At 40.2% G+C, this 26,008-nt stretch overlaps 1 protein-coding gene across 3 annotated transcripts; it reads left to right on the top strand.

The window, feature by feature from the left end:
• Window positions 1-18,204: 18,204 nt before the first annotated feature.
• On the top strand, window positions 18,205-24,225 carry LOC139629337 (spindlin-Z-like). 3 transcript variants are annotated; one of them, XM_071491887.1, is made up of 5 exons: window positions 18,205-18,318; window positions 18,981-19,022; window positions 19,998-20,257; window positions 22,369-22,602; window positions 23,045-24,225. In XM_071491887.1, exons 2-5 carry the CDS (start codon window positions 19,003-19,005, stop codon window positions 23,248-23,250), a joined length of 720 nt encoding a protein of 239 aa, XP_071347988.1. In that variant the 5' UTR covers window positions 18,205-18,318; window positions 18,981-19,002; the 3' UTR covers window positions 23,251-24,225. The 3 variants fall into 3 exon arrangements, with proteins under 3 accessions (XP_071347988.1, XP_071347990.1, XP_071347991.1); XM_071491889.1 differs by having other exon boundaries at window positions 18,286-18,398; XM_071491890.1 differs by lacking the exon at window positions 18,205-18,318 and adding an exon at window positions 18,490-18,662.
• Window positions 24,226-26,008: the final 1,783 nt, after the last annotated feature.

The following is a 26,008-nucleotide window of genomic DNA, read 5'->3' as shown; positions in this document are numbered from 1 at the left end:
TCAGTCTAAGAGCTTTCTGCTTATATGTGTGTATGTGTGTGTGCGTGTGTGTGTGTGTGTGTGTATGTGTGCATGTCAACACACATAGCGCAGCAGTAAGTGTATTTATTCCCGTACCTAGGAGCGCGTGCGTTCACACGCAAACCCTGGTTTTGTATTTGTCTGATATGGAGAGAGAGTAAATGAACCAGTGGCAGTGTATGTGCATGTGCATGTGTGTGTGTGCGTGTGTGTGTGTGTGTGTGTGTGTGACGGGGTGGGTGGGTGTGTGCGTCAGAGATGAGGGCAGTCCAAGGACACACTCCTCTGGCAGCCTGGGAGCAGCACCCACCCGTTCCCTCTCCGTCTATTTCCTTTCCTTTCCTTTCCACACACACACACGCACACACACACTGCTGTCTGGATCCTCAGTGATTATGCATGGCACACTGAGATAGAAAGATTAAAATTACATGCGAGGTGAGGTTTCGACACAGAGCTTTACACCGTTCATGTTGCCTCCTCACATCTACATGCAGCTGGTACAAATGTGGGTGAGGCCATCCGCAGTGCGTGTACGTAGTTTTACCTTGACGTGACATAATGTCCTCTCTCTTCCGCTCTATTGACACACTCTCTCTCTCTCTGCCTCTCTCTCTATTTCATTGTAATTCAATGAGGAAGCAATGTACTGATAGTGGCCGCAGGCAGATACTACACCAAGTTGTGAAGCTATATGTAGTCTGAGTATATAGTTTCATCCTGTAGATGGCCGAGGATTGTCCTCTACCTCGTTTCCTCTGCAGTGCTGGTCCTCTACTGTGTCCCTGGCTGTCCTACTTCAATTAATCATATCAGCATCTCCTGCACTACCCCCCTGGCTGTTTACCTCCAGAGGGCAATTTGCTTATTTAGCTGCTTACTGGTTTTCCCCATGCCTTCCCATCCATCTCCTTCCAGTTTTCCTTGAACTGCTTAGCACAAGTGGTCTCATCGACTTCCTACTTTGTCCATTTTTAGAGGATTTCAGAACATCTGTGTCCCCTGGGTTTTCCCAGTTAGCAAAATCTGCATTTTCAGCTCCTGCAGTGGATGAGAACAGCTTTGTTATTGTTCTAACAGGTGCTTTACAGGTGCTTTTGTGAATGTGCACAGAAAACGTGTGTGTGTGGAAATAAAACACACACACACACATACACACAGGCACAAAGGCTCATCCTTCTGCCCCAGCGTTTCCCTCTCTGCTGAAGCTGCCACAGCCATGTCTCTCTGCACTGGGGAGCATCCACAGCTCAGATCTGAATGCCAGGATTAGCATTTGGTCCGAGCTCCAAGTCCGTGAATGAGTCAGTGAGCAAGACAGCGAGAGAGAGAGAGATACAGTAAGTCATCTTCCAGCCGCAGGCAGCCTCAGTCACATCACAGTTTGCAGGACAGTGGGCCGGGGAGGAAGTGAGAAGTACGTCAAGCTGAAATGATGAAGAGAAAAACACACAGTAAGAGACAGAAGGGAAGGGTCACATGGTATTCTACAAGATGTCATCTTATGAAAACACAACAAATTTAATTTGTTGGCAGTTTCATCTGTGGTCCCTGAGGGGGATTTATTGTTTTACTTGGTTTTATTGTTCATTTAGACGAAAAGAGATTTTTTTTCCTCCTGACTGATCAATGCCATCTTCATCCAAGGACACGTGGCCTACAAATCACGTGATCCTGACCAAACTGTAATTCAGTCAGCCATCCAGTGACATGCTTACTGCACACATACATCAAAAGACAGGAAAAGGCAAAGAGAGAGACATTTTTTCCTCACTGCTGGAGCCGTCCAGCAATCCAGGAATTTGCCAGTACACACCCTCTGCTATAATTCTGGGTAAAAACTGATTAATAAACCATGATGCATATAAATCTAACTGTATAAATTATTTTGTCTAGTGAATATAATTTCTTATATTGTGGCAACAACCCACTCTTTTCTGTTATCATAGCTATATTTTTCTATCAGTTGTGTGTTTTACACTACTGCATTTCGTGGTGTACAAATAAAATATTAATAGAATTAAACTTCTTACACCTTAGATTTTACAAATCCATTATTTACTTCAGACAGTAAAATTGAATCTGCTGCTAAAATGGAGAATTCAACAATATTTCATATCAAGTTCTGTATATCTATAGCAACAAATTTTGTAATGAGGAGTATGTCTCTTGGGGAAGAGGAGGAGGAGGAGCAGGACAACAGCAGTAACAAGGACACACCCTGCATGCGGTGTGCAGCTCATACATACAGTGTTTTGTATAAATGATGAACCTGTTTAAATGCAGCTTCCTGAGAAAGTCTCTAATAATGTTTCCTGAGTGAAATAATTCAGCAACTATTTCTTCTGAATTTTGTCTACCCAAAGCAAGAAATGCTCAGACCTACAGGTACTGAAAGCTTTTTCCCTCTCTTGAAAGAAAAAAGATTTTAAAAAAAGAAAAAAAAAATGAGAGAGAGATGGCAGAAGAGATGAGGAGGGAGGCTGCTGGGCTCCCTGTGAGCAGCTGGCCTGAGCAGCACTCCATGCATCTGCTCTGCTAAACACTTCCCATTACAGACGACCCAGAAATGTCCATGAACCTCCTGGCCAAAAGGACAGGAGATAAATAGAGAGTATAAAGTAAAAAAAAAAAAAGGAAAAAAAGCAATGCAGAGAGCAAAGCGGTGATATGCTAGAATTATGGAGAACAGGAAATATGAAGAAATGAAAAAAAAAAACCCATCTCCAGGCAGATATTATGACCATTTTTCTCCCTCTAGCATTTTGTTTCGTTAGCAAAACATTTAATCTCCTCGGGTCTTTAGGCTCTTTCAGCTGTGATTGTTTCACGACAGGAAACGAGGGCCCCCCGCTCAATAATTTCACTCCATCATCCACTTCCACTGATAATATTTGCTCTGGGCCACCGGCTGAAGTGATGAGAGCCAGGACAATGCTTTGGCTTCTGAATCATCTCATCTGTTCTGCTCTGTCAAGGTCTGCACTCAGTGACACCGTGGCTATTCATCAGAGCAGACACACTCACACATTCACACACCGTCAAACACCATCACACACATGCACACGTGCACACACGCACACACACAGGCGGTGAAAGACAAAACTATTTATCATCCGAGTGTGTGTGCCCCTCATAAAAGCTGTTATTAACCAGTCAGACAGCACACACTAAAGATACCACCTGTGTCTGTGTGTGTTAGTGCGTCACTGCAGACAGTTTATCTGTGAACTTTGAGGGTATCCCATGGAGGTCTTGACTTTGGCTCATGTGCTACAGCTGTCACATGTGGGTCGCCTTTTTGTTTGTATCATTCACACACGCACCAGGAGAGATGGTGCACAATCCTGCAGATGCTTTCACACTATTTCGCTGATCTACAGGTGGCAGTAATGTGCCAAGAAAGAAAGCTTGAAAGTAAACATGGATGTAAAGAATGCAGGTTTAAAATGAAATAGCTTTGTAAATGTTTTATAAAGAAGGACGTGCATTTTGCCACATCAATCACAAACTTTGTTTACAACACAAACTTCATATGGCAGCTGCAACTAAGAAGTAAAGTCATGTAAATTTTATTTATGGAAAATCACAAATACGCTCTATGGTCTCTACAGCATAGTCTGACGTCTTGAATTCTGGTATTTTTTTAACCTAGTTCTTATTCTCAGAATTGTAGTCATTCTGAGTTTGGGTCATGCTAACTTTGCATTTGCCACTTCTTATGCAGAGATTAGCATAATGTTAAGTCTGGGGACCAACCGGGCAAAGCAGGCTGCTGAGGGGCCACTCACATCCGTGGGCCTAAAAGCCACAAGGTTTCTATTTATCATTTGGGTCTAAATAATTTGATTAATGACAAATTTGTTAGGAATTTGCATCACTGAAGTAAAATACCAACTGTGACGGGTCCTCCATCCTCAGTCTCGAGGCCCCTCTTCTGGAGCGTGTCAGCATTTACTTTTTTAGTTTATATTTTGCTCAATTGTTGTAAAGTTGTGTTTGATCAAAATGCTTTCATTTTTTTCTATGTTAAGCAATTAGCCTGCAGAAAACCTCAAGCAAGGTTGTATCATTCCGTCATAGGGGTGCTATAAGGCTGCAACTAGCAATTCTTTTTATTATCAACATGTCAGAGAATTATTGATTGTTCAGAGTATAACATAGTGGAAAGACAGTAATCATTATTCCCTGAAGCCCAAGTTAAACGGGCTATTTGTAAGTTCTCTCTACCGCCAGACACGGTTTCTTGCTAGGAGCAAGTGGGGATGGTCGGTGATTGCTCTTGTCTCGACAAGAGCTTCAGCCATCATTGTTTTTATTGTACAAGAGGTTATAATATGCCCTCTGAGCAGTGCTATGTTCTCAGGGCAGATTGGAGGATGCAGTGAGAAAGTGCACCGGAAAGTGATGAGACAGGGCTACCTGCTTAACGTGCTAACTTTAGTAGGAAAAGAGATGTGGTGGAAACAAGAGTTAACATTGATGCTGCTTTCCACCGCTGGAGACGGCTTTTGGGGAGTAAAAGAATGAATTTTGATGCTGAACTCACAATGTTTCTTCTAAACTGGTAAGTAAACAGCTGCTAACACTGACTATGTAGAACTGAGAAAAACTTACAAATAGGTCTTTTAATTTTGCTTTTGTAAAGTCAAAAACTCTATCTAGTATTTACCATCATAGAAAACAGAGAGTCTCGCAAATATTTTTACTTGAAAAGCTGCATTTATACTTAAAAAAGCTGTTTTCAAAAATTAATCAGTTACCAAAATTGTTGGCAATTAACTGGGGTTGTGGGGATATTGGTAATTACATATAATTACATGAATAATTTCAAACACTTGTCTCTGAGTCCATCCAAAAGTAGTGTATGTGGAAATTAGCACCCTGGATTAAATCTGGAGCAATTGTTGGTTAACCAAGCTACCTGCGTAACAATTTAGGTAAAATTTAAATTCATGAATAAGTGCTGCCGCACAACATTCGGCTTTCTATTCCTGATTTGCCTAACATACCTTTGCTGCTGATATTGTGCGTGTGATGTACAGCTGTTTGCTCAGTTTTGTTATGTTACTGTGGGTGTGTTTCACCTGTGACCTGCGGTGTCAAGGGACTGTTGATGAAAATAGCTGCAGTTACGTGCACACGTCTGTATGGCTTCGTGCTGGCAACAGCCAGGACCAGAGGCATTATTGGTTGCCCATCTGTCCATCCCATTCTCATGAACACAATAACTAATATCTAATGCTCGATGGAATGGCTTAAAATTTACTACAAACATTCACTTGGACTCAGGGATGAACTGATTAGATTTTGGTGGTCAATGGTCAAAGGTCATAGTGACCTCACAAAACAAATTTTTCACCATAACTCAAGGATTAATACGCTAAATATGATGAAGTGATGACATTTTATATCCAAACGGTCAAAGGTCAACTTCCCTGTGACATTATTATGTTCTGCAAAAACACTTCTGGCCGTTACTTAATGCTGTAACTCAGAAGCTCAGAAACTATGAGGTGGTAATTCTACTTTCATTCTGATTCAAGATTTTGAGTAAGCTGTTTACACAGGATTTAATACGATCTGGTATTTACATGCACGAACACATTTAATCAGGTTAGGTGGTACAATTAATCTTCTGATCAGTTCATGAAAAGGTTTAAACTATCTCTTGGCAACCAACTGAAATTTAAATTGGTTAAGGTCTGTTTATTGTGATTTAGACATTTACATGATGTATTTTATTCTGTTTAGGCTTTAAAACTATTAATAATTGGAATATGTAAATGTACCTAATGAGCTTTAAACAAACTCTGGTATAATTTATCTTCACATGTATCTTTAATACTGTACATGATCCCTGAGGCAACAAATAAAATAACACAGATAATAAATAAATAAATAAGTTAGCATGACCTATTACACATACCGCCAGCACAAACAAGAGTTATTTTCTCTCATCTTAACACAGCTGTGTTATATGGGGAAATAAACAACAGTGCAAATACTGCTTTGTGCAAATCACAAGGTCATTTTTTTTTTCTCTTGCTGAGCTGCTGCAGATTCACTGTGTGTGTGAAAACTATTAACCAACAGCTCAGATGATGGGGGAGAAAGTGACAGAAAACAGAGAAAAACTGTAAACAAGACAAACTATTTGTTGCTGTGACCCTTTAACAGAGCTATTTAATTCTGATGTTGAGCATTAACCTAGGGGCCAGTCTGTTCTGCTCTGTCATTGTGTTTGGCTATGTGACCACAATCACTAACATCCTGCTGTGGGGTCTTGCATTTTCTAGTGGACTCCAGCACTCTGTGCAGAAACATAATCTCTAGTTGTGTTTGTAAGTGGCCTTAGAAAAGATTGATGACTTTGTGCTGAGGCATCTCAAGCAGGCCATTGTTTCTGGGGGGGTGGGGGGGTGGGGGGTGGGGGTGGGGCGATCTAATTGTCAGGGGGTAGAGAAACCCCACAGCATCCATCAACTTCACACAGAGCACCCCTGGGTCCTAACAGCGCCCTCGTCTCTTTCTCTCACCTGGGGACAAAAAGACCTCGGGTAAGTCAGGTAAGACAAACAAAAGCATAAAATGCACTGAGGTCTCTGCGCTCACTATAGTGTCTAATGAGCCTGTGTGCCATACCCAGCTGCTTGTTTCTCACCATGACTTGACGTGTTTATCTTTATCTAGTTAGAGGCAGGTTTGCTCTGTTTCAGGAGTGTGTACGGCCACATATCTTTAAATATGTAACAAATGTATAGGCTACATGACCATTAGATCTGAGTAAAGTCACCAGTACCAAAACTTTAGCAGATAAGGAGGAGGCTGTGGTGCAGGGCGGGGAGGAAGCAGTAAACAGACTGAGATGAGTAAACCAGCAGGGTGAAATGAGGAGTATCAGGTCACAGAGGCTGCACTGGACCCCTGCCTGAGTATGACTGGACGTTACTGATCAGCTGGTGGTCAAGCAGCTAAAGAAAGAGCCAGCGATGGTGACGATCAGCTAATGAATCAGCTAATCAGATGATGGAAGTATGACATCAGTGCCCTGCCTTCACTAACACTATGCTCCATTTTTTATAGTGGACATTTCACTTGTTTACATGTATATTTGGACAGCCATTGATCAGTGGACCAATGTCCCTATTTGTTTGTTTTCAAGTTCCCATTGTATTCTATAGATCATCTACGTTTTTATTGTATTGCTTATTGACAGGATTTTAGAGGTTTATAAATTGGCCTTTTAGCTGTTGCAGCTTTTAGCTTGAGTATAAAGATGTTTTTGTTTCATATAGTGAGTTTAATGCCTGACAAAGTTGTATGACCTAAACTTTGCCTTTTCAATAAACTTAGTTAGTTAGTTCATCACCTTTATTTGCATTCGATTCTCCGGTTCCATCCAGTATGCATTAAACAATATTCACTTATGCACATGTAAAACACAATATCTGTTCAATGATCATGTGCTTAAAAAATAGTTTTTACGTTTTTGTGTGTGTTTGCTCCACATTTTATCATTTGATCAAGAGATTCCGCCTGCATACTGGATTTGTAATTATTTAATTATTAACAATATCTGAACAACTGTGACCTGCATCAGAAAGGTGAGTGGAATAACTTGCAACTAAAAAAATTCCCAACTAATTACCTAAAGTGACAGGAAGAAAAAAAAAGTATTGTAACAAAAGTCAAGAACAGACAAAAGGCCAAATAAACACAGATATGGTCATGTCACTTTTGGTCACCACACTGATGAGAAACATTTTGTGCTCATAAAACCACTCAGCCAGTGGCAGCACCTGTCAAACTCTCATTCATCTTCAAGCCATTTGACAAGACGTTGGCTACTGAGAGAGCTACAAAAATGATGTGAAAGAGAGGATGTACAAATTACAGGAAGGTATTGTTCTGCTCATGAGGAATTACAGTAAAACAGCTCAGTCTTGGTTAAACTGTTCAGAAATTGTCAAAAAGTGAGTGATGGCTTTTAAAACTCTCCATCACGCCAAGCACTTAGTTTAGTTGACAGCATATCTGCTCTATTCATCATGGTCTGTGACCCACCCGTCATGGCTGGTCTTCATATGACAAGTCAAACCAGCATAAATAAGGGGTGAGTAATGGGAAGTAGTGGGAGTGAGGCCTAGATAGTGAGCTTAGAGGAAAAGTCAAACCAGTCATGGTGACCCTAGATTCAGCCTGACGTGGCTGATGTGAGGAGCCCACTGACTTCACTGATTCAAGCAGGTCTGATGCTGTGCTCATTGACGCTGTTGGAAGAAAACAAGTCTAGGTCAAAACCTAGTATATGGCTGGACTGCCTATGGTCAAATCCTGATTTTATAAGTGTGGCGTCATCTGAGAAAATCACCAAACACATAAATTAAAGACAAAGACTGTGATTTTGGTTATATTTACTAATAAAATGATCAATCAGAGAGAAAGTTAAAAGAGACAGAATATGTTTAAGTTATTCTTTCAGGCTTTTGCCTTGATTACAGTCATGGTGAGAGAGAGCATGACAGGATAATTTGGGAAGAGAGATGACTCACAGGGCTGACTCTGTGTCAGGAATGAGACACTCACAGAACTGACACACAGGAAAGGGGCACAGGCCAGAATTGACCCTGGCCGCTGCGGTAAGGACTAACTCCAGATCCAGAACGTAACAGACTTTCACTAGAGGCAGCACTTTATTTCTTACTCCCTCTGTTTGATATGTACAATTCCCCTAAGGCCTGAGCCGGAAAAACAGTGACAGAAAAATGTCTCAAAAACGTAGTTGAGGCTACATGAGGTTGCTGCTGCTGAAGAGGTTGTTAGACATGTTCGTGGCGTGGCTATCACGGTTTGTAGTGTCCATCTGCTGGTTGGCCCACCACTTTGGTCCAGACTACAATTTTTCTGTCCCACTATCCCACTTACTAATGTGAAAATTACCATTGTGTGACCCCGCAACACAATTACACACAAAATAAGAATAGTATGTGTCCATTTACTGCTGAGTCTCTGTTATATAAAAAGTAGTGAATGAGTGAACGTGGGAGTGATTTCTGTCTTGTTGGTTCACCCAAATAAAAACTGTGAAGTTTGCACATTTCCTCAGCTGATGTGAAAAATGTTGTGCTGTTGAGCTGATTGTCAGGCTGACACTGAGTCAGTCCTCAAACTCAAATGAGCTGATAATTGATACGTATTAGGACGTATCAATGAGGACAATTATCACTGCTGACATTTTACATCCATGACACATGTCATTGCATTATAAATGTTCTCCAGTGACCCCATGATTCTCGTAGACTCTCTTCCTAATCTAATAGAGTTGACATGGAAGCTCATTTCCTTTCCCCTTCCTGCCTCTGTCTTCCATCAGACCACTGCTGATTCGACCACCTCATGGCACAGAAACACACACACGCGAGATCAGTGCACACTCATGTTCCCCACTGTCTCCACCCCACCATGCTGGAGAGATGGTGTTATCTAGGATGGCAGAATACCCAGGGCCTCTCCCTTCTCCTCCCCTCCTCAGATATCCCAGTACGGTCTATTTCTGTCCCTGCATCTCTCTGCTTTCAGCAAAGTGCCTCTGACGTCTCTCTCTCTCTGCACTAAACAGATGAGGGATGTCAGTGATGGGTATTCAGCTGAAGGCCCCGCCGCAAACCAACAGAATTTAAATAATGCCTTTTTTTTTTTTATTTCACCAGATTATGTTTCCCACCTCAATCGCTTTTCTAGAAAAGGAGCGATAATGGGCAGTGGATGTGTGATGATGAGTGCTCAAATTTGCTGCCACTCTTTTCTCTGATTGAGAGTCATTACAATGATGAGACGTTATTTTTATGTGCAAAAGCAATTAAGTAATGAGACATAAATGATTATTGGGAGCAGGCAGGGAAGAGAGGGCAATGGAGTGCAAAGAGGACAAAGGGGGAAAAGGAGTGAGGGGAGCAGAAATGAGAAGAGGGGATTATTTACAAAAATTCATCTCTGAAATTTGCTGAGTCACTGGAAGGGTAAAGCTGCGGACCAGCTCTCTTTCCCCCGCTGTCTCTTCTTCATCCCCAAGCCCCACACCAAACCCGTCCCCACCCCACAGCCACCGTCACCACCAAACACACACTTACACACACCCAACCCGGGAGAATGACGGGTGCAGCAAAGAGGATGATGCATATTGTTACTCCACAGCTCACCTGCAGTGTCGTTATCGGCTGTGCTTTCGTCACACAGACTCTTTAAAACAAACCCGATGACAGGAAGCAGGATTTTTTAAAAAAACAACATGTATTTATTTCAAACTGAAGTAACAGATTGGAGGCCTTGTGGTTAGTTGACGTGTCTTTGACATCAGATCCTGATGTGTTTTTCTGAGAAGCATCATCACAAATGGTCTCCACATTACTGCAGTTTGCAATAAGAATTCCCTCTGTGGAAACAGGTTGAGGATTTAATGTCACTTTAACAGTCACAGCCTCTGGTCACAGATGGCATTTTGTGGATTTGACCGCATTTCCATTGCATGTATCTTTATTGTGTTTCTGTATTATGTGCAGCATGTTATGGCATTTGCACTAATCGATTTTCCCATATGTTGTGCTGTGGTTGTAAAACCTCTGACTCAGTATAAAAATCTGAGTCACGTGCTCCACTTACTGGACAGCCGCAGCACTTCTGAGCAGAAATTAGTCTTCGCAAATCTGTGATTGGCAAAGCTTGATAATCCTATCTATTACACTGCTCAGTGGGCAGAAAGCATTTATTTGATTGGTAAGGATGGATTGTATTTATAGTAATACCAATAGTGACTATATAACAACAGCAGCAAGTTGGGAAGACAAGATATAACAAGGCGGGCTGAACTTCAAATGACTGCCAACAAACTAAAACTTGTAAACTTGTGATTAAAGCAGCTTCACCTGCACCAATTACTGTAAAATGCTGATTACAAGTAATTAATTAATTATTTAATTTCAGCATAATATCAGAATACTTATTTCATGCCTGTACTTTAAATGTACTCTGTGTGGATCTTGTGACCATTTAACCAATTGACTTCATATACTTTTCATTAAATTAGAAATATTTTGCTGGTGATCTGAATGAATGACCTCAATCGACTGCAAATTTTGCAAAAGCATTTGTCCCTGCTGTTTGCTCAAGTGTTTTCTGCACCCCCTGCTGTCTGTGTAACAGTGACAGGAAGAACACATATTGTGAGCGAGGGGAGAGGAGAGGAGAGGAGTCAGATGTGATACAGTATGACTCAGGGCTATGAAGTCAGAGTGGGTTTATGCAGAGATTAAAGGATTGAGGAACAAGGGAGAGAAAGCGTGGGCAGACAGATAGAGAGTCCACTAAGAGTCCAGAAACCTGCTGGAGAGACTGCAGAGAATAACACAGCACTGTTACTCATCAAAATAGACTGTAATCAACATTACATGTAATAGCACCTCTGGAAGGTAATCCATATAATCAATATAATTGATAATCTCATCGGGGCAATATATAAAGCTCAAATCATTTCTTAGCATGTAAGGGAGTAAGAGCAAAGGTGTCTGTCTGCTGAGGTGGCTGTGTTGTGGTGAATGAGGCTGTCCAGAGCAGAGTCAGATTACATCTTCACCGTCAGTTGAAGTCCTGTTGTAGTGTCCTTGAGCAAGACGCTAAATCCCTCCCATTTACTTCAGTCATTTGGGATAGGACTAACAAGTAAATGGACCTTAACTCAATTTGAAAAAGTATTGTTTCTTTAGAAAATGCAATATCACCAGCTAATACACAAAAAAAGAAAAACAGTGAAATGTCCACTGTGATGCCTCACATTTGTTTAGTGTATCAGATGCATAATTGTATCCCACAGTTAAAATAAATATCTTTATATCAACAATGGATCACGTGACCATTTGTAAGTTAAAGGGGTCACTCAGGGGTCATCACTGTTGTTTCCGATGTAGCAGGCGGATGTTTTTCAATGAAAAAGCTCTAAATATCTACTATATACTACATGTCCAGGAGCAAACAGGTAGACACACACACATAGTGACCAGTGGAGCATTTAGCAGTCAAAGTGCTGGTATTTTCCTAGGAGTTGATGGAAACCAAAAACAAAGCTAAAAGGAAAGTAAATATTGGTGGTCAGAAACATGACTCCAAATTAGTGATAATGTAACTACTGGGTGTGAAAATAGTTTTTGCTCATAAGTTTTCCATATCAACTTAAGAGATGATAAAATGTCAGTGTGTGAGTCAGCTGTACCACTTGTATACCAAGTGGTGAGAGTGCTTGACTGGTTAGCAAGTCTATATGGTTAACCGCTGGTAAGGGATAAATGGCTGACATGTCTGACTCTATAAGTAGTAATAAAATAAATGCAAACTTGACCAAACCTACCAAGAAATAGAAAAAAAAAAGTCATCGAGGCCTGAACTGTCATAATTCCTCATGATTACTGTTTTGTATGGTTCCTCATTTCCACTACAGTCACTGTATTTTCTCTATGCAGTGAAATTTTATAGAGCAATAACACTGACATGAGCATAATTTAAATATGTGGTACTAAACCAGCATATACAGAACACATTGGCTAACGTAATTATATCCAGTGTTATAATGTTGTATGACATGAGTACTCCAATAATAAAAGATGAACTATGAAAAGTGTGAATCTTTATATGCGGTGTTTTAATTTGTACTACATTTATGATTCTTTCTCCATATGGTGAGGCTCGGCTGATTGCGGTCAAGAGATCCCATGTTACCCAGGAGAGTCACACACACACACACACACACACACACACACACACACACACACACACACACACATATGCACACACTCACCCCTTACTGGTTCTTGTGGTGGTGTTAATTAGACTTGTGCACAAATGAAGGCAGATGTATTCCACCTCATTCTTGGGGTCAATTAGCTGTGACAGCAAGAGCCACACAATAAGACTCAATTAATGAGAGGATTTACTTATTATCACACTGACTGGATATAATTACATTGAAACATTTAGTGTTATGGTTAAGTGCTGGATGGCAGATGCCACAGCTACCTTTAGCTTTAAGAAAGGACCGTTGTTAATCATGTAGTTATTTCTGTGCCACTTTATTCATACTATATAGACAAATAGATACATAGACAGATAGATACTCTTCTGTCTACCTTACAGATATTGACTCTATTCAGGAAATGCACAACCGCTGACAAGGACCTTACTGCTGGCTGACAATCAGACCAGATGACCAGCATGTGTAATCAAAAGGTTGCACAGGATGGAAACACCAACCAATTCTCTTTCCCCAGTTCATCCGAGTAAATCTAGTCAGCTCACAAGTTCACATGATAGCTTAGGACAAGAAGAAGAATAGATGAGCGAAACACCCCAGGGAGACCCAAACTGTCAGCCTGACTATACAGCACTTCATCATCGCATACACCAGACTAAATTATAGAGATTAAATTATACACATGGCATCCAAAGGTGATTCATTCTCACTAGAAATGGTGAACTAGGGATTTAGATTTATTAGGCTGAATATATAAAAATGGGCAACTGGAAGCCAAAGGCAGGTGTGAGCCTCTGTGAACTCCACTCCTCACTGTGAGGAGACACACTTCTGTAAGGATGACATTACTGTGTGAGACGTGTAAAAGAGCAAGGGAATTAGCTTTCATCTAAACATGAAAGAAAACACAGGAACAGCCTGCAGCCAGCCAAACATGCATGTGTTCTTCTTACAATGTCTGGTCTTGATTTGGCGCACAGGCTTTTGTTGAACATGTTCATATTTGCCAATTCGACCTCATAGGAGAAAGGTGAGCTGTGATCCTGACAGAAACAGAACCATGCTAATTACAGTCGCTGAAAACAGTCATCAACAGCACACTTCTCTTTCAGCTGCAACACCCTGCTTCACACACATACACACACACACACACACACACAAAGTCAAGTTTGATTCAGCTCCAGATGTATGATACAGCCATGATACACCATCCCTTTAAAGCTTCCATAGTTCAGGTTGCATTGGGATGTTGCTAATAATAGAGAGATATCTAATCAATGGACCAACACACACAAACCACACATACACACACATGCTAACCTTGGGGTGACTTTACGACTATGCTATGCAATCTTCCTGCAATACTTGACAAAAATCCATCAACAGCATTTTCTCTGCAGGGTGCAGATCATTCCTGTGCATGAGTGTGTGAATGATCTGTGAGTGTGTCCTCCATGCAGAGAAGCAAACTGAAGCGACAGTTATCTGAAAGAGCAGGATTGAAGGAGAGGAGGAGACCTCTATTTTTGGAGACGGTATTCTCATGGTGTCCCAGGGGACCAGGCCGCTGTGGGCTCCCCCTCCTCAGATGGCAGCAGTGGAGAAACCTGCAGGAGAGGAGCAGCAGAAGATGTCAGTCAGGCAGATGAGTAAACATAAAGATTCATATTCTGGGACCTTGCAGCTGAGAAACAGCAACACATTCAGTTTCAATTTAAACAAAAAGATGTAACAGCCGGTTCGGTTTCAGTTTCACTCCACACTTCCTTTTGCCATGAAATCTGAATAATAACTGATTTACCAAACTCTTGCTTGAGAGTATTACAGACAAAACGCAGACAAAAAACTAAAAATAAAGAAGATGAAGAAGCAGGCCTATTTCTCTAACATTCAGGCCTTTTCTGTTGCTGTGACAACAACAAGGACAAGAGGAGGCAACCAAGGATGCCGGACAGCTTTGTGTCAATAGAATACTGGTTTTCTCAGGAAGGCTGCCGGCCTTGCAGCGAACCAACACTGACTCACACCTCGCAGCAGTTCTGCCTGTGGTGAAGTGATCTGAAATATCTGTGGTCAAACTGTTAAATCAGAACATGATTTTATTTCTTATAAGGAGACCTAAGGCTTTAACCATTCAAACCACCGTAGCTGCTAATGGAAGACAAATTATATCTTGGTGGGTAAACTAATTAATGGAGCTAGCTGAGAGATAACAGTTTCTGAAATGCCACTGATTGGTGATAAACTCAAGGAATATAAGTGATGTTTACTGAACAGAAATAGATAAATCCTCTTTTTTTGCCAAGACATACATACGTCATGATCAGGGCTGTAGCCAAGATTTTAAACATAGACATCCTGAAAACAAATTTCCCCACACCCTCAAAATACTCATGGTGTATTCATGTTTAATTGTAAAAGGTAAACTCCTAAATTTCCAGTAAAAACAAAACCAAGGACACGACCTCAGTGACCTCAGTGGTAGGTGTGGACAAATCATGATGATCCTCATGACATGAATTAATTGCAAACACTGACACAGATTCTTTCAACTGTTATTTGACAGGCTTGCCGTCTATGTTTATGTTACATAAGTGTTGTTTTTAAAACTGTTACTGTTCTGTTTAGTCATAAAATGTGTATTACGAATGGTAAATGGTTCTTTGTGTGTTGACGTACTGGCATTTTACATTAAAATGAGAGTTAAACATAAATAATTGAAAAAATGAATAATTAATAAGGTGGAGTGAAACTAATGAATGTTAATCAAACATTGACAATAGTTTGTTTCTCCCGAGCAATGCAGCCACAATCATTAATGTGAGTGTACAATCACTACTGATTTCTTTTTGATTACAGGAAATGAGGTTTATGCACCATTTTTATCTCCACATCACAGGTGAGTCATGCACATAAAGGTGGTTTTGACACAAGATAAAACCAAGAGCTTTCACCCTGAAAAAGCTGTCAGACAGGCACCCAAGGATACTGCATCAGTCATTCTCCATGCTGGTCAGTCCATCATCAGAAGTCTGTTAGACGAGCCGATGGCAGAGATGTTGTGTTTAGTATGACATCTTGTGGTAAAAATAAGCATTTCAGGTACAAAGAAAACTTGTTTTCCCTCTGTGTTTTATGATAGCAATTCAAAAAATAAATATTACAGCACTTTTTGTGAAATTGGTCATGTATCTTAGGGTGTTTGAAATGCTTGCCTTTGCCAAAAGATTGCAAATATCCAGTTATTAGTTAACATGGTAACATAAATGGGTTATCATGCAAAGTTTTTTTTTGTGAATGCAATAATTAATTTTGTAAAATCTAATACAACTCTTGGATTACAGGAGATATTTTAGCCCAAAACATGACATAGGCCTAAACATGTGTAGCAAGCAGCTGAAATTCATAAATAAATAAATAAAATGCATCATAAATCTAATCCCTAATCTATAGCCTTCAGAAATTCTGGCTATATTTGTAGGCAAAGACAAAACTCAAATTCATTGTATGTTTTAAGCAGATATTAGATGTTATTTAATTTAGTTTTTACCTCATATATTATATTACATAGCCAAAATTATTTTGAGCCACTGGGGGAAATAGGTTAGCTCACTAACCCCATAATATTTAGCTGAGTTGTGTTCTAACAGGTCTCATCCAGATTTTAAATTGGATAAAAAGTTTAAAATTTGAAACACTCATTTTGGTGTAAGAAATTACACAAACGTTTTATGGCCTTGCAGCATCAAAGCCCCATTCATTGTTAAAGAGCAAACTGGGATGACATTGCACATTTTAAGGTTCTCCCTTTGGTCGCTTGCTTTAGGGGAGAGTGCTGTGTGTTCACAATCGGTGACTGAGCTGTTCTGGGACACAGGAATAAGTATTTTAATGTGATTTCAGTTGGGTTCTCCAAAAAATAATAGACTAAAATTATAAATGTTAAGGTCATTGTTAGAAGCCTAGAGGAGACTTTACTCAAATGATCATGTTAACTTGAAAATGCAAATGTAATTCCATGATCGTAATATATTTTAAACACCTGGTCTAGGATAACACTGGACTTGACTTGGCTTGCAGTCTGTCAGGTATGAGTAGTTACAGTTGAGTGGTTATAGTTCTACAAATGAAGACAGCGTAAATACAGGTCAAACTCCATCATATCTTGAATAAAGTGCCAAACAATTCTGAAACACAAACCAGTAGCTACATCAATGCATTCTCATTTTAAATATACAGTATAATCATGTCAGAACAAAACAAGAAGATTAGATATACTACTTGATAACAAAATGGAGGGGCAATCAGAGTATTTGGTGAGGAACTGCCCCCCATGCCCACGCCTAGAGCCAGCCTGCCTTACAGTGAACTCACTAAACATTGCCCTCTTTCGTCTTCTATCTGTTAGAGTTGATCAATGTGTGTAAACTCGCCACTGTAGGAACAGTGATGTTCAGGTACTTAAACAAATAGCCTTACACCCAGCCCTTGTTGTGAATACATATTAATGGTTTTTCAACACAAACAAAAATATGACTAAACTAAATATTTTCTGTACAGTTAATTAATATGTATTAAAGTCCTATAGAGAACTTAACACTGAGTTATTCATTTTCAGTGATAAGTATTTCTTTGTGGTGTCAAAAATTAGGGAGGTGCAGCGATTTAAAAAATGTCCCTCTGTGTTTTCTCCATATTTTCTGGTCTTGGTTAACATTGGGGCCGAAGGGGCATGTAGCTAAGAGGCTCATGGTTCAAAGTCTGTCAGTCACTGTGCTTTGATGGTCACATCGTGTGAAAGAAGACACATTTGCCTACATTCTGACAAAAAAATGAACTTCGTGGCCGTGAGGAAGGGTTCAACATGAATTTTTCGGACTAGTTGAACAGCTTTTCTACACTTTCTGAATATTTTGACTTTTGGATGGAGTTTCTAGCTGAAAGTATGAATGAGTTGAAACGGTTGAAAATGCATGAAAAGTTGTGGAAAACTGTAAACTTTGAACATCTCGTCCATTCATCTGAATGGGAAGAAAATGTTGAATATTTTGAAAAGTATGAAATATATATATATATATATTTTAAATGAATACACCTGATAATGTCCTAACTGAGCTGAACAATGTTGTTTCTACATTGAAGCATCTATGAGGAGTCAATAAAAGGTGAAATAATAAAGGACTTTTGAACCAGGGAAGGACATATAGTTGAATTGTGTTTGCAGCAATCTCACCTAATAATATAAAATATACAACTAGTCAAATATACAGAAAACACCAGACAGTGTGAGCGTGGCTGCGACTCGCGCCGAGGTCGTTGACGACTGAGCTAAATTTAAAGGAAGTAAAAACACCTGACGTCAAATCCCAGAGTGCTTTGAGCGCCGCGAGTTCCTCATGGTAGTTGTAGTTCACAAGCAGAGTCGTTTCCGTGTATCTAGCCCTACGTTTGGTGGAATCTGCTCTGCAAAGACAAACACATGTGAAATTATTGATCAGGTAGGGCAAACAGCTTCTTCTGCTGACTTCCGCCTGTCGCACTCGGTGACCACATTCAAAATATGAATTAATTTCTAATGGTCAGTTCTTCTTTTTTCCGTCTATCTAGTAGCTACAACCAGGGTGCAAAATCAGCGCCTACATGGCGATGCATTTCCTTTTGTTCAGCTGGCGTATGTGCAGAAATGCAGAAGGCAAATTCTCAGAAGTGCTGCTCATTTATAGTAAACAGTAACTGAAATGATTCATCGATGTTAGCTGCTAGCTGTTTCCAATTTTAGACAGACTGTAACTAAACATTTCAGCCGATATTCGACACGTCGACATTTCCTCAGCTAGCCACGGTGAAGTTACACATTTATTAGCCATATAGTTAGCTGTATAAATTTACGACCTGTAGTCTGTATTAGCGTTAGTCTACGTTAGTTAGCATTAGCACAGGGCTTGTCGCAGTTATGTTGTTTACATCCGGCAATGCGGGTCTGCTGGCTGATTTTAATGACTGTTGTTGATTGAGATCCGGCTAGCAGAGCTGCTGGGTAACATAAGTTTGTGTGTTGTACTGTTTTATTTAAAACGAGCTAATGTGTCAGGGTAGTGAAGCATGAGGACGTCAGCTGGTCTTGTCATATTCACTAACTGGCTTGTCTTGTGTCTCACAGGGCTGTGTGAATTTATGGAAACATGTCAAAGAAACGGGGCAGGTAGGCTCAAACCACAGTCTATTTAAAGTCTTTTGACTCTGGTGTACAGCGTATAACAGTATACTTCACTATACTTTAATATACCCTGTAAATTCACCCCCCTCAAACCTCAAAACTTTTATTTACAACTTGAATCCCTAGGTTTCCAGTGCTCCTCTTAAATTTAGCCCCAGCCTACTGGTTTCAAACTACAAAACTATAACAAAACCATTGGACATCTTTTATATTCTACGTGTGCTTACTTCTGCTCTGTATTAAAGCTTAATTTACATTCAATAACATTTTAGTATGCATTGCTTTATTTTTGTGATCTGTTCTTTTGAATTCAGTCTGGCCTGCTTGGTCTTTGTAGCCTTTTTGGACAGTAAAACTACAATCGATGTGTGGGTCTGGGTTGTATTTGTTAGCATGACACGAGGCTGTAATGATGAACCTGCCAACCAGTTGTGGGGTTTAAGGCATTGGCATATTGGAGACACTATAGATACTGTAAATGATCTAAATTAGCTCAGATAAAGTTTTACACGAATTGTTTACTACCCACCCCGATTATCATATTTGAAATGTTCAGAGGCACTAAAGCAAGTCTTCATTAGTAGGAAGATTACTACACATGACAGAAATTGGATTAGCTTAGCTGAAGCACTTTAAAGTAGAGGCACCTATCATCTGTTAGCACAACACTTTATGTACATATTCATTTTATTATATTAATGTATGACAGGCTTACACCCTCCTGTGCATATGTGACATGTCTACTGAGTAGAGTTCTCATTGTGGGGGGGGGGGAACCTGGATGTTTGGTAAAAGCACTGTACCAGTTCATTTCATATCTTAAAGACTTGCTCAGTCAAAACAAATACCCCAAAACTTAACAGTTGAATAGCTCAAAGTACCCCAAAAAATGAATCATACTTAAGTAACTATTGTATTAATACTGACACAGACCTTATTCCCTTATTGCTATGTCAACAGGAAGCGTAGCAGTGGAGAGCTGAGTGAGAGCTCGGCTTCGACCCTGATCCCAGACCCTGACAACCTGCTGGGCCGTAGGATCCAGCACACCTGGAGGGAGAAGGGTAACGTGACCAAATGGAAAGGCACCGTTCTGGAGCGTCTAACTGTCAATAACTCCCTCTACATGGTCAAATATGACGGCTTTGACTGTGTCTACGGCATTGAGCTGTTCAAAGACAACCGGGTGTCCAACCTGCAGGTGTTGTCAGAGAAAGTCGGTGAGTTTCATGACATTCAGTGCATTTGGAAAGTCTTCAGGCCCCTTCAATTTTTATTTACATTTTCTTATGATGAAACCTTATGTGAAAAAAAAAAAAATCACTTTTCACTTTTCTTTTCAATTTACACCCAATACCCCATAATGACAAAGTGAAAACAGGATTTTAGAAACTTTAGAAACTAGCAAATGTATTAAAATGTATTAAATGTATCTATTAAATTTGATATTTTACTAAAATATCACATTGACATAAGTATGTAGACCCATTGCTATGATAGTTGCAACCTACACCTTGCTTGGAGTCCACCTGTGATTGGACATGATTTGGAAAGACACACACTCATCTATACAAGGTCTCACAGCTGACAGTGCATATCAGAGCAAAACCAAGCCATGAGGTGAAAGGAGCTGCCTGCAGAGCTCAGACACAGGATTATGTTGAAGCACAGATCTTGGGAAGGGTACAAAAAAATCTGCTGCATTGAAGTTTCCCAAGAGCACAGTGGCCTCCATAATTCTTAAATCGAAGAAGTTTGGAACAACAAGGACTCTCTCTAGAGGTGTCCAAACTGAGTAATCAGGGAAGAAGAACCTTGGTAAGACAGGTTAATAAGAACCTGATGGTCACTCAGGCTGAGCTCCTGCGATCCTGTGTGGAGATGGGACAAACTTCCAGAAGGACAACAATCACTGCAGCTGTCCACTGATCTGGGCTTTATGGCAGAGTGGCCAGATGGAAGCCTCTTTTCAGTTAAAGACGCATGAAAGCTGGAGCCGAAAGCCTTGGAGTTTGCAAAAAAGCACCTTTCATCTTGTCTGATGAAACCAAAATTGAACTGTTTGGTCTCAGTTCTAAGTTTCATGTCTGGAGGAAACCAGGCACTGCTCATCACCTGCCCAATACCATCCCACTGGTGAAGCATGGTGGTGGCAGCATGATGCTGTGGGGGTGTTTTTCAGCAGCAGGGACAGGGAGACTGGTTAGAGTTGAGAGAAAGCTGAACAGAGCAAAGTACAGAGATATCCTTAATGAAAACCTGGTCCAGAGCACCCAGGACCTCAGACTGGTCCAAAGGTTCACCTTCCAACAGGACAATGACCTGAAGCACACAGCCAAGACAACACAGGAGTGGCTTAGGGACTCTGTGAATGTCCTTGATTGGCCCAGCCAGTGCTCTGACATCTCTGGAGAGACCTGAAAATGGCAGTCTGCTGACGGTCTCCATCCGTTCTGATGCAGAGAGGATCTGCAGTGAAAAATGGCAGAAAATCCCCAAATCCAGGTGTGCAAAGCTTAACCAAATAGACTTGAGGCTGTATTCGCTGCCAAAGGTGCTTCAACTAACTGCTAAGAAAAGGGTCTGAATACTGAATATACAAATTCCAAAAATTCTGTTTTCACTTTCATAAACTTTGTCATTATGGGTTATTTAGTCTAGATTGATGGGGGAAATAATTTTTTTTTTTAATTTTAGCATAAGCCTACACCACAACAAAATGAAAAAAATTGAAGGGGTCTGAATACTTTCTGAATGCACTGCATACGTATCTCTAATCATGGACATATTTTGGCTTTGCCTGGGTGCGCATGTTGTAAACAGTTTATAGCTTCTTCGTAGAATTTTCTATTAAAGCTCAAGTTGTTTTTTTGTAGTCTTCTGTCTTGTGTGCTGTTGGTGTTTTTGCTAATTACCCAGTTCTTCCTCTGCTCACTCCAAACTAACGGCAACATTGCAGACAGACAACTGAAACATATCACCGTGTTTTTGCCAGAAGGTTTGCCTCACATGTAAAAACTTAAGTAAACTGTATGTTGAATTAAACTCAATGAAACTGATTAGACAACGACAGAACACTCAAGCCCAATTGATGCTGGACTTCAGGGAGAAAGAATTAGAATAATGTTTTTTATGGTAAAAAAACAAACCTTTCTTCCACGGGCTAATGTAAAGCTGATATGAAGCAAAATTGATTGTCAATGGGTTTTGCATATTTTGGTCCTTAGTCAGCATTACAATGATATTTTAATGTCACAATGTACTGTATCATCTGGGATCTATAAAGTTTTCAGGTTATCAGGCTCATCAAAGTGTCTTGTCCCTCCTGCAGTTAATAATAAGATAAAGGTGCCTCCTGGGGCAGAGGAGCTGGTGGGCCGAGCAGTGGAGCATCTGTTTGAGAAGGAGGATGGTGAGAAAAATGAGTGGCGAGGCATGGTGCTGTCCCGAGCCCCCATCATGACCCACTGGTATTACATCACCTACGAGAAGGACCCAGTGCTGTACATGTACCAGCTGTGGGATGACTATAAGGACGGGGATCTACGCGTCCTGCCGGAGTCAGGTATGGTAACGAGAGCTTCATTGTTGATGGGCATAAAAAAAAAAACATCCTCCTCCTCCCATCTCTCCTCCTGGAGAGATGGGAGGAGGGGAACAGGGGTACATTATGAAACAGTCTGTTGTCTCTTCCTTTTTTAATGAATATTTTGTGCAGAGTTTCTTCTTAAGTCAGTGGCAATAGTGTTGTTGTTATCATGAAGAGACAATAATATGTAGAAGGAAGTGGAGGAGACAAGGCCAGACACAAAATAAACTTGGCTAATCATTTGGTAGGGGTTAAGGTCCAGCTTGAAACTGTAGATAATTTACTTTTTTAACCTTGAAGTTTCTTGCGAATGTTTCAATTTTGGCCTGGCATTCTTGAAATTACCCGTTCTTCTAACATTGGTCTTATTTTTCTTTCTCTAACTTATCTGGCTTTTGTGTATCCATCTGTCGTCCAGAGAACAAACACCTGCTGCCAGCAGACAGGAAGCCTGGTGAGGAGCCAGAGAGCCTTGTGGGTAAACAGGTGGAGTATGTCACAGATAACGGTCTGAAGAGGACGGGATTGGTCATCTACCAGGTTCCAGCAAAGCCCACGGTATATTACATCAAATATGATGATGACGTTCACATCCACGTCTACGATCTAGTGAAGACGACCTAGTACTGACTGTCCAGTTTCATCTTCAGCTGACGGCTCATCTTCGTCCCGACCAGTCGTTACCTGTTAAAGTGTTAGAGATTTCACTTCTCCCGCAGTGGGAGGCAACGTGCCGAAGTCAAAAGCCCTGTTAATGTTTTCTTTTTTTTGAAGGGGTGGGGGACGGGGGGGGACAACATCTTGGTTTTTGAATCTCAATTTTAAGTTGACCTTAATACATGAAGAATAGGTCATCTTCAGTGTAAATAAAGCAGGTCTGAGACCAGTTGCTTAGACCAGCAGATGACATGAAGCTGGTAGATTTGGTTAAACCCCACTTGTATAGTGCAACTTTCAAACTCCAAAATCATACTTTTTGTAAGCAACACATCAAACTAAAAGAATCAAGCTTTCTTACCTATACCTCTGTGTTTTGCTCATATTTCATTTCACTTTTATATGCCTGTGCTATTTATTTCATCTGGAACATCTGGCTTTGCTGCTGGTAACATTTTGGCAAAACACGTCTGCTGTGCTTCATGTGTGTCACTGGGTAGGCCTCAGATTGTTGAGTATAGAATATTCATTTGACCAGTGTGCTAATTTTACCATCACAGTGAACTCAGATTTCAGTTGCAGTGTATCAGCACTGATGAGACTGGACTCTGTTTTACATCATGGATAAAAAACAGACTAGTCTAAAACATCATGTATCATGTTATTCTGTTTTTTACATTATGATGTATGAAAAATACTGATGTTGATGTCAAGTTGTTTCCTTGGTGTTTGTGCTACACACTATTTATGTAGTTCAAATTGGCCACCAACATTGTTTAGTATTTTAGACTTTAGTCTTCATTACTTGCCAAAAATGAATGATGTGATATGATATATCCAGGCCTCAAAATATTGTTCTTTGTGACCCTAAATATGTTTTGTTCTGTAAATATAATCTTGAGACATTTTTATGAACGTAAAAACAAAGCTGCTTGAAAATGATTTTCTCGTCCAGTTATTTGTTAAATGCTGATTTTTTTTGTTCATTCAGGTGAGTGTGTTCCATCGGGGTGGTAAGAAGTGCAATATAAATTATATTTTATTAGATTAGGAATATGGGTAGCTCCCTGAAACACTCGAAGAGATGAGTGAAATTATTAAAAGTTGCTTGTACATTGTACTGAAGAGATTTTTATCTATCGTTCAATAATGGCATGATTGATATTTTTCTCCCTATGATTGGGCTGTCTGGGGTTGCATGGTTTTAAGATATAATTCTAGTTCTGAAGCCACGTCTTTAGCTAGATATATATTGCTGTTATAGTGGCATAACTGAACTTTATGTGAATATTTCCATAATTTTTTGGGCCATATTTGTTTATTAGCCATGTAACTGAATGTGAAATGCCCATTCATACAATAACATGAGCTGAGACTCTTAACCCTGACTATTCTGAATACAGTGAATGGACTCAGATTCAGACTCTATGCAAATTTTGTCAGAGATGTTGCTTTAATTCAGAGTCATTGTCATCTTTACACAGCAATGGTCAAAAAAACACCTATTTGGGTAAAATATATACTTTTGAAATTGAACAGATGCTGGCTGCAACCTGTAGAACAGAATGAGATGTAACACAGTGTACCTTAGTCATTGTGAGAGAAAGGTCACTAACATGAATGTGTGAACTCAGAAAGTTGCTGTGGCAGAACATATACGGTCCATGAAGTTCAATTGTTAGTGTGTGAAAATGCATTCAGTTTCTAAGAAACAGCTCAATTGACCAACCTACATAAGTAAATGTGAAAAGCATTCAAGTAAATTGGACAAGAAGTGAGCAGACCTTGAAACATGCCAGGTGTAGGTCCCAGCAGCTTCAAGTTCACACCTGCAAAGCAAGACAAAAACTCTAGATTTGTCTCAGACAAGAGGGAAGTCTACAGCATGAGAGACTATATATTATTAAACAGATGTAGTACTTAGTACTTATGCCAAGGTTTCCTGCTGCACTGAAGCTTTAGTGATGTCCCTCACTTGTAAAACACTTTGGATAAAAGCTTCTGCGAAATGAGTAAATGTAAATATAAACCATTATAGATGTTTGTGTTATCATAGCTGTTGGTTTAATTTCTGCTTTTGTGGCTGGTGGCCTGGTTGTGGTCTGTGGTCGGTGGATTGTTTTGACCAGATCAGGAACTTCCTCAGAAACTTTCACCTGTCTTTCTTATTTAGCTTTTAAACGGTCGATTCTGACACTCACACTTCAGCCTTCCACATTAACAAGAGAGGCAAAAGCTGTTATATCTGTAAAAGGGACTAAACAACAACAAAAAAAAACATCACTAGGAGAAACTGGTCAACAAGACCAAGAGTCTATAGCCTTGCTAGTGCTTCCGTACTTGGGGCAGAAAGCTGACATATGCATGCTAAAATGCTGATGTTGGCGTGCTAACATTTAATTGGCAGCTAAACACAGTAGCACAGAAACACAAACACAAAGTACAGCTGATACCGAGGGGAATGACATTAGTTTTGTAGGTATTTGATCAAATTCTAGTACAAATTGGACATATTTGAATTTTGGCCTGATGATGGCACTAGATGAATTCATCCTGTGAGCAATTTCAAGACAGTCCATCCAACAGTTAAAGCCACAAATGTGAACCTCATGGGGGTGCTAGAGAAAAAGTCAGGAACCACTAAAGTCATTACGATTCATCATGTGGGAGCCACGAAGGTCTGTACAAACTTTCATCACAGTCCACCTGGTGGTTGCTCAGATGT

This window comes from Trachinotus anak, unplaced genomic scaffold (genome assembly GCF_046630095.1).
Source record: "Trachinotus anak isolate AG129_WGS33_773 ecotype Australia unplaced genomic scaffold, CSIRO_AGI_Tana_v1 ptg000012l, whole genome shotgun sequence".
NCBI classification, from domain to species: domain Eukaryota; kingdom Metazoa; phylum Chordata; class Actinopteri; order Carangiformes; family Carangidae; genus Trachinotus; species Trachinotus anak.
Note: the sequence above shows the minus strand (reverse complement) of the source record. Positions and strands in the feature narration are given on the sequence as shown.

Coding starts and splice junctions, on each gene's coding strand:
- LOC139629337 (XM_071491887.1), top strand. CDS start 19,003: ATGTCAAAGAAACGGGGCAG. Junction 19,023..19,997: donor ATGTCAAAGAAACGGGGCAG/GTAGGCTCAAAC, acceptor CTATGTCAACAG/GAAGCGTAGCAGTGGAGAGC. Junction 20,258..22,368: donor GGTGTTGTCAGAGAAAGTCG/GTGAGTTTCATG, acceptor TCCCTCCTGCAG/TTAATAATAAGATAAAGGTG.